We start from the raw sequence: 13,837 nt of genomic DNA, 5'->3' as shown, positions 1-13,837 counted from the left end.
TTATAAACACAGTTTTCTGACTATTTAATTCTACTTCTTTTCTTATTGCTATGACAATGTGACTGTGGAAATAATCTACTGTACATACAAAAAAATAGAGCACCTTTAAACATTAAAGTCTAGTTTTCTTTTATCTTACAGTACTGAAACCCAAACTACCATAAATTGTTTTACTATCTTCACTGGAGTACCTGAAGGACAGAAGATAAATCCCAACAAATTCTTTTCTAGGCAAGCCCAAGGCAGAAGTATATTCTAAAATGTCTAAAATGACACCAGGAATTGTACATTCATCTTCACAAACACAAACGTCTGCCATTCATTCTCTGTTTCCTTCAGATAAATATGGAGAAAATTAGTAGTGGTCCACAGCCTTGTTCCCATGAATAGGGCTGGACACAAACTATATCAGACACATGTAAAATTGGGTTGTGAACATAGTGAAATTATCTTAGGCCAGTTCAGAATTACTGGTATTATGTGGTTCCAATAGTGCTTTTCAGGAACTTGGATATTAGGATTTCTTGTCAATAGTACTGAAAAACCACTCTGTAAATTTTCTTAGTTGTGCAGCTGCTGTTTGTGATTCTTCCTGAAGTCTCATGTTATCTTGTCTCAAATGATGAACTTCAGCTTGGAGAACAGCTTTGTCTTGTTTTTCCTAGATCACAAACAAAGGAATTGAATGACAGTTACAGCCATTGTGTCTATTGCTTATGTTTTTGAGTGAGGTGAGAGATTTCTCTTTAATTCCCTATGTACAACGATAGCCTTGGAACTCTTCAGCTGAATTCCCAACTTTTCCTGCCATGTTATTCTATAGAAGGTAGCTTGTAGGCGAAACAAAATCAATGAGATTGTATAAACTGGATTCTATAAGAGAGCTATGAGAATACAGTATACTTCAGAACATATTATATTATATATCATTATAAATCAAGAGATCACTATATAATAAAATATAACATTTTTAGAGCCATACATCATATTAAGGAAAAATATGCAGATTTAAAAGTACTTGCAATAAAACAGGAGGCCTTAGAAGTACTTGCAAATAAATGACCATACACATGTTTTCTACCCACTAGCTATTAAATATTACTTTCCAAAGGAAAAGGCCAAACAAATATGAGGAAAACCCCACACTGGACAATGGCTGCAATCACACTCACTAAATAATCCACTTTCAGTGCACTTTCAAATTGGGTTTTGCCTGTTCACACAGTAAAATCCAGTTGGAAAGTGCATTGAAAGTGGATTGAAAGTAGATAGTTTAATGTGTGTGATCGCGGCCATTGAGGTGGAAACAATTTCCAAATACTACATACAGGCTGTGGTCACACACACTAAATAATCCACTTTCAGTGCACTTTCCAACTGGATTTTTACTGTGTGAACTGGCAAAAACCATTTGGGAAGTGGATTGAAACTGGATTATTTAGTGTGTGTGACCGCAGCCACATAGTACTAATCCATGAGCTTCACCAACAAGAGGCTCAACATCTACTGCAGTGACAAATATCTAGTGGCAATCAAGACTATGTGCTCCACAATCAGTGGACAATTTTGAACAATATTGTCCTCCAATTGCTTCCCTGTACACGGAGGGGAGCAGAAAATATCAAAGTGTCTTACTTAATGAACCAACCAATTCTGTGGGCCTAATGTTTGGATAGGACATGAATACATAAAATCCAGCACATGTAGGCTCACATTAGATGATTCCAGGATTTTAACTGGATAACCAATCAAATCAAATGTGTCTCTGCTTTTTAAAAAATGGTTATAAAAAACTAGTAAACACAGTACAAAGAACTATTACACAGCTTAATTCCTCGCATAAATTGTACTACCTAAACGTGAAGTTATTGACTAAGGGTTGGAACCCATTTTCACCAATTAACCCCTTGAATGCCAGCCCCCACCCCAACTCCCCCTCATGCTGTTCCTAGGGGTTTCCTGTATCCTAGAAGCAGCACTGGGGAACATTTTGGGCTCCAGTGAGTATGTACATGGTTTTTAGAGCCAAAGAAGTGAGCTAAAATGAACTAAACCTCTCTCTGCCTGCAGCTTGTATCTCCACAATCTACCTAGCACAAACACACACACACACGCATTTCCTTTGAGGAGTGCAGGATATAGGGTTGCCAGACCCCAGGTAAGAGCAGGAGATTCCCCAATTTTGTGGGTTCCTGGCCACCTCTGGCAAACTGGCTGTTGGGGGGAAGCCCTGCCCCCAACAGACACAACCCAGTGTGATGCCCCCAACATGATGATGGCACTTCTGTGTGATGTCATCACATCAGGGACATCGCACATGGTGATATCATCCTACCCCCCAGAAAACTCCCTCCCATCCCCCGCTGAGGAGAGCCTAGGACCGGCAACCCTAGGAGGGTAGCATATATTGTTTGTTCTTCCCTATTAGCCCCTGTACTACCACGGCTCTTTCTCTTCAGCCTAATTATGGAAGTGAACTTGGTTGGGATAAAAGACTGCCCATCAGACAGGGTAGATAAGTGATAGGTTAAGAGAATGTTTAGTATTTTCCAACAATGCAGCCCTTTTGCTCTAAAAATCAGCCCCCACTTCATATTAATGGGAACAGGCCCAGATTTAAACAAATGGGTCTAATACTGTCATGTGTAGTTTAACCTTTAAATACTCTGGAAATACTGCTTAGTACTTCAGGGGCAAAACTGTTCCAGAGGCACAATTGGCTTTAACTTTCAAAGCATTTCCACAGAGCGGCTATGTGCTACTTTCATAGAGGTTATGCAACCATTCCTTGCAATTGTTTGCAAAAGTGTTTTTGAAAGCAAATCTTATATAAGAAAGGCAGATGCAAAGAGTCAAACAAAGACTGAAAGCAATTTAGATAGTCATTTGTATCACAAGCAAATATTTAGGTATTTTCAGGCCTAACTCATATTGAAACATCTTTTTTTAACAGAGGTATTCATGGATTGCCTAAGAAATAAGGACATGCAGTCAAAACTATTCTTACTTATCTAGTATACAAGTGCAATAAAATATGTTTTTTAAAAAGCCTATGCTTTAAATACACTTGGCAATTCTATTTTTTTTTACAGAAAATAGCTCAGTAAGAATGAGTTCAGTAAGAATTATAGTCACACAATGGTCATGCCTCGCAATACCAAAGCAAAATATTCCATATTGAAAAGGGTGCCAACGTTGTATAATAGAAGATATCACCTAGCATAAATTATCACATGCACTGTAAGGAAACAAAACCAAAAAGATGGTCCTGAAGGGGGATTAGACACATTAATGAAGGATAGACTCATCATTGCCTACAAGCCATAGTGACTAAAGGGAACCTCCACAACCAGAGTAAGGCAACATCAGGGGAAGGACTTGGCTTCTATGTCTTTCTTGTTGGTCCTGGTGCAAAATAGGATGTTGGACTAGACAGACCATTGTTTATTTTTTGTTTATTTTATTTATTTGTTTTATATCCCGCCCTCCCCGTGAGTGGGCTCACAGCCACTTACAAGGTCACAAAGAATATTGTGACAGTAAAACAACACATAAAATCCAACAATTAAATTTTAAATTTTAAAAATTCAAAGTTTCATTAAAAAAACAGAGTAGAGGAGGCGGGATTCACCGCGACAGGAACAGTCGCACCAGGAAGAGCTCCCGGGTGCTGGCCAGATCGCCGGCTCTTTTAGGAGGGTTCGGGGGTTCCCAAATTCAAATGATCTTCCCGTAGAGAAGACTATAATAATTGTTGATATATGCTTATTAGATGTGGTGCCATTGTAAAACTGTTGGAAAATATTTCTAGAGATTCTTTGGTTTTAACACGTTGTTGAAAAAAAATGGATGGCACAGATAGACTTCAAACGGTGCCAGAGGCTTTATTCTCAGATACAATGGAACTTATAAGCATTTAATTATTACAGGTCTCCTTAAAAGACTTGCATAGTTTAAATCAAAACACAATTATGGTAGCTGTAAAAAGGGCAGTCAAAGAATTTTTTTACCCTACAAAAGAGGAAACAGAAATGCTGATGCAACAAACTAAGAAGGAAACAATTCAGATAGCCTCGAAAGAGGAGGAAAAAAGACATGACTGTGTAGAGGATATAGAGGAAATCTACAATCAAGATGACATGATCCATAGAATGGAGTTTGCGCCTATAAAGAGAAACAAAACTTCCACAAATGTGCATCAGAGACTTAGAACCATCAGTGATGAAATTGCCAAAATAAGGAGTCACATGTCACCTCAGAGAGACAAAAGAAACCAACACTTGGGTCCACAAACTATTCTAAAGATTGAGTACAGATGTTTATACTCAGAAGATTTCCACACTTATAAGGGGAAAAGACATAGAATTAAGACTTTAAAACTTAAGAGGAGAAATCAGAAAATCAAGAATAAGAGGAAAGCTACAAAAGGGATGGGAAATTTCTGAGGGAATTTCTGAGACTGATATTGGAGTAAGACCATTACATTAATATCCAGAAGAAAATAAAGAATTATGCCTTTTTATATATCCAAAGAAATAATTTAACAATATGCTTAGACAAAATCTGTATTAGTAGAATAAAAGAAACTGTATACCTATATATTTGCAAATATTATATAATAACAGTAGGTAGAAAAATGATACAGATTTAGTTAACGTATGAGGTACTTTAATAGAGGAAAAGAAAGACTGAAATGTTGTACCTCAATTTTATGTTTGTTTGTTATGAAAATAAAAAATTGTTTTAAAAAACAACAGAGTAAAAGTTGCCTTGGTAGTGACGCTCAGATGAAACCTTCTGGGCAGTGCTGTGAGGTATCAAGCCATTAACCACTAGGCTAGGGCTGTCAGCAGTGGGAAGGCCAAGAATGGGAATTTGGACACCCGCTGCCTCAACTAAAAGCCTGGCAGAACAGCTCCGTTTTGCAGGGCCTGCAGAATTGTAACAGATCCTACATGATCCTGATCTCAGACGGGAGCTTGTTCTGCCAGGCTGGGGCCAGGGCTTGCCGGACATCCTTCGGGCCAGGGACAACCAGAAGATGTTGGGCAATTAAGCGCAAGACTCTGTAGGGCACATAGGGGGAGAGACAGTCCCTGCTCCAGCATGACTGTTCTTACTCTCTAGAGCCAGAGAGCAAAAGGTACCCACCATGCGCTCCATATCCACCCAGCAAAAATGCGAAAGCAAAAATAAATGGCTTAAGCCAAAGAGCAAATATTCATGCTATTTGCTTACTTATATATGTATACACTGCTTTTGACCACCAGGTCAATTATATATATTGCAAGAAAAGGCAATAATTAAAGACCACCATGACAATCAGTTATCTCAATCCAGTGAAGGAAATTCAGGTCTACCTTCCTATCAGTTAAACCTGAGAGTCTGAGCAAGAACTCTAAGATTTGTCTCCTGTTTTCAAGCCAAAAAATTCCCAAATCAAACACACACCCCTTAGTAAAATTACTATGATAATGACCAGAATTCATAAATTAACCCCCACCAAAATAGTTTCAATTATTCCTCCCCTTTCCTGATTCCAGAAGTGTATGTTTATGCTATTCCCTCCGAAGTGTATGTCTATACTATTGCCTGTTTACACATCCATAATACGTTATCTGAAAGGTTCGTTCTATTAAATGTAACCTTCTCAGACACTTTCAGTGCAATCCTAAGAAGAATTACGTTCTTCTAAGACCACTGAAGTCTTAGTAGGCTTAGTAGGATTAGCTTTGTGTAGGACTGAAGTAAAAGACTGCTCTGTCTGCCAGAGGCTTTCTGAGCTCTTTCCCAGCTTTGCCATATGAGCTGTTTTAGCCTGGAGATGCCAGAGCTGAACCTGGACCATTTTGCATGCAAAGCTCTGAGTAACAGCTGTCTTGGTGTAAGTATATTTTGGGCAGAAATCATACATGCACAGGTATCATAACAATTGAGCAATAAGGGAAAACTTTTTATTGGACATTTTTACCTTCCGAAGATCTGTTTGCAATTGTCGGAGGATCACTTCCAGCTGGTTTACCTTTCCAGTCAATGTGGTAGGGTTATCTTCCCTGAAAAATTAAATGGCACTTAACTTGGGCCTATTGTAAAGTATCCTACTTGCATCCAAATAAATCAGTTCAACACAAAATGCAAGTAGAGACAGAATGACAGATATAATCCCTGCAAAAAAACAAATACATGTGAGATCTGCCTCATACATTTTGTTATCTCTGCCCCAGCCCCATAGGCAGGAATTTTCTCTGGGGTGTGTTTGTTGGGGGGGCACTAGTTAAACTAAATGTGTGCCTTCCAAAGAGGAGGTCCTTCAGGATTTTTCAGGTTGACACTGGCCCACAGCTGCCAGGGAAGAAGTGGTGGTGCAGAGCAGCCTGAGAGCTGCTGGTTGGCTGGCGGGAAATTTTGCTTGGGGCTGCTTATTACCAGACTCCTGAGTGGTTGGGACACCACTGAGGGGATGCAGCATTCAGTTCCCACCTACTCCCCTTTATCAATGGCATGGGAAGTTTCCAGCTTTTACCTTCAAGCTGAAGAGCTGCGTCTTTAGCACGTGACTGACTGTGCAGGATATCAGCTCCTTTTCTTTTACAGCCACTGCTGCTTAGGAACAGAGAGGAGAAGGAAGAAGCACCTGGCAGGTTAGCAGTGCCTTTGCTCTACAGCCTGGGCAGTTTCTCCACTGCACTTGGCCACCCCCATGCTGAGTGACAGCCTCAAGGATGGCTCAGTCAGTGGAGGGGGTGCTGCCTTGGTGCACTTTCCATTCGTGGGGAAGGTGTGGCCAACCAAGAAAGGCTGCGGCCATAAACTATGAGGCCTTGCGTGCTTTCTCTTCCCCACTCTGGAACTGGGGAAAGCAGGAGCCCAAGACTCCCACTGGCTATGGGCATGGATAGAGAGCACTGCAGATTCAATAGGGGGCACTGCCCTCAGCCCCCCACCACTGGCTACGGGCCTACTCTGTCCACACCTTCAGAAGTTAGACAGTTGGCAACAAGAGGCCTTTCCCCCCCCACTAGTGGCACCTCACTTATGGAACACCCTTCCTCTTGAGGCTCACCTAGCACCTATGTTGCTTCCTTTTAGGCTAGGCCAAAATGTTTCTGTTCACCCATGGTTTATTTATTTATTTTATTTATTATTTAAATTTATACCCCGCCCTCTCCCGTAGGGCTCAGGTATTTAATTAAGGTATTGACCTTTTAGCACTATTTTAGACTGGCCTATTTTTAATGGTTTATGTTATTATGCTGGACTGAAGTATACTGCTAGATTTTAATTAACTAAATGGTTTTTATTATTTTTATTTTGTAAGCCACCTCAGGCAGGTTTCTAGAGAGGTGGAATAAAATTTTCTAAACAAACAAAGTGTAGAAGACATGTAGAATTCCATGCAAGTGATGCCTGAAGTATAACTAGGGTTGCCAGCAGGTGGCAACTGGCTAGGAGGCAGGGACATGGGGCGGTTCTGTTGGCACGATGTGTTATTTACTGTGATGGACCCCTTCCACTTCCCTCCCTCAGAAACTAGATTTTCCCTCTGTTTCTCTGGCTCTTCACTGACTGATCAGTCCTGATAACATGTTTCTTCTCCCCTGAAGAAACTTTGGTTGTCCCACCCATCAGTAAGATATATTTTGACTATTTGCTCAGCTCAGGACTCTGAGGGAAGGGATAGGATCGCTTTTTAACTTAAATACTTGAAAATGGCACTTGAGGTGCTTTTAAAATTCAAAAATAACAAAAGGTTTTATTTAACATCAAAGGGGAAGGTCAGGTGAAATCAGGGGTTGAAATTACTGAGGTAAAACTAGTATAAGCACAGACTTTTAATCTTATAAATCAGGCTAGTGAGAGGTTCTTAATTCATTCACAGTTACCTAGATCTTTATATTGAGAGGCTTTTGATCTAGTGTTTTCCCAAACACTCTAGTTCACTTTATTTGAGTAATTGTTGACTCTTTTGGTGCCTAGATAGCTGGTACCCTCTTCTCAGTATCCAAACCCCATCTTTTGGAACACCAGTACTCTTCTTGAATTGTTCACTGTCTTTTAAGGTCTCTACAGGCAGTTTTTAATCACATCAGACCAGGGATCTCTGCACTCATCAGAGATAACTCTTCCCTGTTTGACTGGGTATTTATTTATTTATTTAGGGTAGGGAATTTTCTTCTCTCCCTAGAAGATCTATCACCTTTTCTTTGTCCTGAATGGTAGTCTTCTCTACTACTCAAACTTCCTTGTCAAACTCTCCACCAGTTCTCTGTCTGTGTTCAAACTGCTTTCAGCTACTGCTGAATTCAGACTGCCTTCAGTTGAGGTTGCAATCTGACTCTGTCAGCATTAAACCCTTTTCCTGTCAGGGCTATTCATAGATGGTCTCAGTATATGTTTCTTCTCAGTTAAGGCAGGAATCTGACTGACTCTCCTTCGCATCCAGCTCTCTATAGTCTTTTTTTGCTCAGCTGATGCTAACCAATCAGATCTCTTGGAATAGCCTGTCACTCAAGGCTGTCTGGCTCTGTAAAGAATTAACCCTTCACAGTCCTTGCATTGTTAGTACAACACTTCAGAGTCTCTTAAAAAGTGCAGTCCATCACAGTCATATCATGTGATGATCACATATCATGCCTTTCTAGGAATTGCATGTAACTCTATGGTAAAATCACAGAGTTCCCAGCAATTTAATTATGCTTTTAGTTCTGTAAACGTCTGCAAGAACTATGTGCTACAGGTTAAAACTTTAAACAAGTAAATAAAAAATAAATGCCTAAAGCATTTAGGCACAGGTTCCTTATGGAACTCCTACTTTGAAGGGATCAAGAAAAAACTGCTCAGTATTTTCAAGGCACAAGAACACATAGATCACATTCTGACTCACCTAGCTCAGTCCTCTCTATTCTGACTGACAGTGGTTCTCCCAGGCAAGGAAGGGGCTTTACAATTTTCTGAGATCCTTTGACTGCAAGTGCCATGGATTTAACTGAGGAGTCTTCTACATGCCAAAGTGTGTACTTTTATCATTGAGAAATGACAAGAAAATTCCCCAACTACAAACCTACCTAAGATCTTAGAAGACAAACTTCCAAACACTGCCAGTTTCCAATTTGCCCTATCTGGGCAAATTAATAGAGAGGGCGGTGGCGATACAGTTGCAGAGCTATCTGGATGACACTTCCGTATTAGATCCCTACTAGTCCGGCTTTCGCCCGGGACACAGGACGAAGACAGCACTGGTCACCCTTACTGACGACCTTTGGAGACATCTGGACCGGGGCGGTGTGGCAGTGCTGGTGTTGTTAGATCTGTTGGCTGCATTTGACACGGTCGACCACCAGTTACTGACCCACCGCCTCGCTGACGCGGGGATACAGGGACTTGCCTTGCAGTGGCTCATGTCCTTTCTCCAAGGTTGGGGACAAAGAGTGGTGCTTGGGGAGCAGCAGTCCCAGAGGCACCCGCTTGAGTGTGGTGTGCCACAAGGGGCAGTGCTGTCCCTGATGTTATTTAACATCTATATGCGCCCTCTTGCCCAGATTGCCCGGAGGTATGGGCTGGGTTGTCACCAGTACACTGATGACACCCAGCTCTATCTGATGTTGGGTGGCCAGTTGGACTCCAGACCAGAAGATCTGGACCAGGCCCTGCATGCCGTGGCTGGTTGGCTCAGGTTGAGCCAGCTGAAGCTAAATCCAGCGAAGGTGGAGGTCCTGTGCCTGAGTTGGAGCGGTCTGGGGTCGGGGCTCCCACTTCCGACCTTCAACGGGGCGCCACTGGTGCCTGCGTCGGTGGCTAGGAGTTTGGGAGTGCTCCTGGATCCCTCCTTAACAATGGAGGCCCAGGTAGCGGCCACTGCCAAGTCGGCGTTTTACCATCTTTGGCTGGTACGGCAGTTGGCCCCCTTCCTTGACCAGGATGACCTGGCTACAGTGATCCATGCGACGGTCACCTCGAGGCTAGACTACTGTAATGCTCTCTACATGGGGCTGCCCTTGTCGCAAATCTGGAGGCTGCAGCTAGTGCAGAATGCCGCGGCCAGGCTGTTGATGTGTCTCCCTAGACAGGAGCACATCCGACCTGTGATGAAGGCACTGCACTGGCTGCCAACAGCATACCGAATTCACTTCAAGGTGCTGGTGCTCACCTTTAAAGCCCTATATGGCCAGGGTCCGACATACCTGAGGGACCGCCTTTCCCCATATATACTCCAGAGAGCACTATGGTCGGGGTCACAACATCGACTAGTTATTCCAGGCCCCAGGGATGCCAGGCTTGCTGTGACCAGGGCTAGGGCCTTTTCAGTGGTGGCTCCTCACTGGTGGAATGAGTTCCCAGAGGAGATCATGGCCCTGTGGGATCTTGTGCAGTTCCGCAGGGCCTGTAAGATGGAGCTCTTCCACCAGGCTTTTAATTAGGAGCTGCCACCACTACCATCAATGCCCACAATTAACATCTGTGGTGTAAGACCAGCCTAACTGACATCGTATTTACCATCTTGTGGAGTCCAAAGACTGAGATCCTTAGGTGCACCTTTACATGGCACGCCATTGTGATTTAATACTGTGAGCACTTTAAATTTTAAATTGTTTAATTATTTAACTGTTTTAACTGTTTAATTGTTCAATTGTGTTTTAACTGTTTATGATTTTGGCGTACTATGCCAAACATTGTTAGCCGCCCTGAGCCTGCTTGCGGGGAGGGCGGGATATAAATGTAATAATAAATAAATAAAATAAAAAAATAAATATGTTGCAGAAACAGTCCTCCCATCAATGACATTCTTCTGCTTACAGAAAGTCTCTCTCAATTAATATGGAAAGTACCCCTCTGCTCATTTGTATGAGGAAATGGGTTGATACTATCTGTCATTATTTGCCCCTCCTTGGGCACAGTTTTCCCTTGAATAATGGTGTGTGTGCACACATATTCTCTCCTAACCAATACTTTGACTGGTCATTCTTGTTCGTCTCATTTGGCCTGTTCGCTGTCCACGCACATTTTGGCATCTATTTTAGACTTTTTCCTATTCTATGACCTATTAATGAGCTTCTTGAGTCCTAACCACTTTCTGACCCTCACTGGTTATGATTTACTTACATCTGACTTTCTTTCACAGCTCTGTCAAACTCCTCAGCTTCTATTTTCCCCATTTTCAACAGTATTCTGCTGATGAGTGGTTTTGAAGGTTGTCAGAAGACACCAATGTTAATGCAATGGAAATGTTTACACAGTTATCTCACAGGCATGATTTCCCTTCTAATGTCTTATAGGACAGCCATTCTTGCGCTTTGGAAACTCAGAGACTCTCATTTTGATTTCATTTTTTGTTGGGAATCCCCTCCCCCAAGGCTTCACCTCTTCCCACACGAATGCCTACCAAGCACTAGACAAAGCAAGAAACTTCCTTATAATAACTTATAAATGGCTGAGCAGGGGTGGGAACAGAAATACTTTTAGAAATGCTCAGAGAAATAAGACTTGCATCACACAAAGCTTGAGCTTCTGGTATTCAGCTGAAAGCTGTCATTATTACTGTCTATAGATGCAGAGTGGTATTTTCATCTTTGGTGAAATCCTATGCATGGAAAATAAGAGTGGAAAACTGTTCAATTTTTTACCAGAGGAAATTATGATTGTATTAGGTCTGTACATCCTTGATGCCAGTCAGCCCATCAGAGTTCCTAGGTCTGAGCTACTGGATCCTAGCAATCCAATTTCTGGCCCAGTGCTCTGAAGTGATTTGGAAAGTAGGTGATGGTGGGTAGTGGTGGGTCTAAAAGCTCCTCCCCTTTGACAGAAGGGGAAGTCAATTCTATCCTTTCTCCAAGGCTAAGAGTGCCTGCTCTTGTTCCTAGAAACTGTTTTTCACATTAGCTTGACATGCATGAGAGAGGCTTTCCCTCCATGTCTTTACAAAGAACTCACGGATCCCAGATTGAAAATCTCTGTCATATAATATTTATCTCTAAATTCTCAGGGAAAATCTTCTCAGGATCATAACAGGTATTTGAAAATATATTTAGAGAGCAACTCCATTACTTTCCTCCTAAAATGCACACTAGACTGTCAGAACTATTTATAAAGTTTAAGACCAAGAAAGTTTTATTCAAGGTGTGAGCTTTTGTGAGCATTCATCTGCACGCATGCTTTCTCAGACACACTGAAATGGAAGTGATCAGTCCATAATTATAGGCAGGGGTCGTTTCGTAGAAAAAGAGCTAGGGGAACTCATTAGCATATGCCACCCCCCCTGACATCACCGGAAGTGTGTCATAAGGCCACACCCCCTGACATCACCGAAGTGTGTCATAAGGCCACACACCCCGCCCCCAACGGTCCCGGCCGCCGCCGCTGGCCTTGCAGCTCCACTGCCGAGCCCCATGAGGGATGGCAGTGGACCTGCAAGGCCGGCGGGAGTGCAAGGAAGCCCCGCGAAGGCCCTCCCTGGCCCCAGGCAGGCAGGGGTGGGGAGAGGCAGGGAGGAAGCAACTTACCCTCCCTCTTCTCCTGCCTCCTCCTGGCTGAATGAGGGCCGGAAGCGGGGCAGCTGGAAGCAGGGGGCGGGGCTTCGTCATGTGCCTCGCCCCCCGTACCTCACCCGGGGGAACTGCGATCCCCCGCGATCCCCCCAAAATGACCTCTGCTTATAGGTAAAGGGTCAGCTGCAAATTAGCTCATACCTTGAGTAAAACTTTGTTGTTCTTAAAGGTGCCACTGGACTCTAACTTTGTTCTACTGCTTCAGACCAACATGACTACCCACCTAGAACTATTTATGTTCTTGACAAATTTCACAAAATTATTTCCGAGGTATCAACATTTTCTGGATAGAACTTTCAACACTTGTCAAAATAGGCATATTTAATAATGAGCAGAAGCAGTAGGATATACCTTATCTGTTTCCTATTGAATCAGCTTTTTATTTCTATTAAGATGCATTCTTGGGATATGTAATAATCAGAACTAGAGAGCTGTACAACTTCCATTTACCTTGAATATATGCAATTTCAAAAAAGGACAGAGTGAAAGAAATTTTGGCATGAGCACATGTTGAAACATATTGATCTTTACTTCAGTGCACTGGTATGCAAAAAGGGGTATTTTAACATTTAAATACATTAAATCAAAGAAACAGGATTAGATCCTTTCTTATATGACAAAACTATTGATAAAAATCCTTGTGCATATACCTGAATCTTACAACATACTTCTATCCCCTTTATGCTGGGATTTATAAAACATATTTTCTTTGAGAAAACATGTATTTGTAAGAATGGTTGTGCACTTTGTAATAATCTATTTTTGCCTAATACATATTTCTCTGTATTAAGGAGATCTTTTTCCAGTAATCTCTATATTTCTTTACTCCCAAACATGCACAATCTGTTATCTGATTTCTTCTTCAATTTATCAGAATATTTATTCCAAGAAGCAAAGGAAAATATGATAATCTAGTATGCAAAATTAGTTTATCTGATCTCTGGCCACCTTAGCATAGTTCTAATACTACAGTTAAAAATCCATCTCTACTGCCAGATTGCCCCATGACTCAGATTTGGCATGTGAATTAAAAAATTGGGTACACAGCGCATATGTCAATGTGTGAATTGTCACAGACCTGTGAAACTAGGCCACCAATTATAAAAATTGCAAAAATGCCTGTCCATGGGGAGATTCAGGTGATTTTAATCATGCTAATGAACTTCTTCAACGTGCAAGATTTCACTGGTATGTTCTAAATTTCCTGAACCATGTGCCTTAAGAGAGTTAATGTGGTGTAATGGTCAAACTATCACTCAAGGACTGGAGAGGCCTTGGTTCAAACCTCTACTCAG

General features: G+C 41.8%; 1 protein-coding gene across 2 annotated transcripts in view; it reads right to left on the bottom strand.

Annotated features, from left to right (window-relative positions):
* Positions 1-394: 394 nt before the first annotated feature.
* The window catches only part of SIPA1L2 (signal-induced proliferation-associated 1 like 2), a 104,055-nt gene continuing 90,612 nt past the window's right edge, over positions 395-13,837 (bottom strand). For both annotated transcript variants that reach the window (XM_015413989.1, XM_015413990.1), the window contains 2 exons: positions 5,972-6,053; positions 395-661 (listed from right to left, as the gene is read on the bottom strand). In XM_015413989.1, the coding sequence (XP_015269475.1) occupies positions 515-661; positions 5,972-6,053 (229 nt within the window). In that variant the 3' untranslated portion in view covers positions 395-514. The remainder of the gene's footprint in view (positions 662-5,971; positions 6,054-13,837) is intronic.

Source organism: Gekko japonicus, unplaced genomic scaffold, assembly GCF_001447785.1.
Source record: "Gekko japonicus isolate JY-2015 unplaced genomic scaffold, Gekko_japonicus_V1.1 scaffold2174, whole genome shotgun sequence".
Taxonomy (NCBI): Eukaryota; Metazoa; Chordata; class Lepidosauria; order Squamata; family Gekkonidae; genus Gekko; species Gekko japonicus.
Note: the sequence above shows the minus strand (reverse complement) of the source record. Positions and strands in the feature narration are given on the sequence as shown.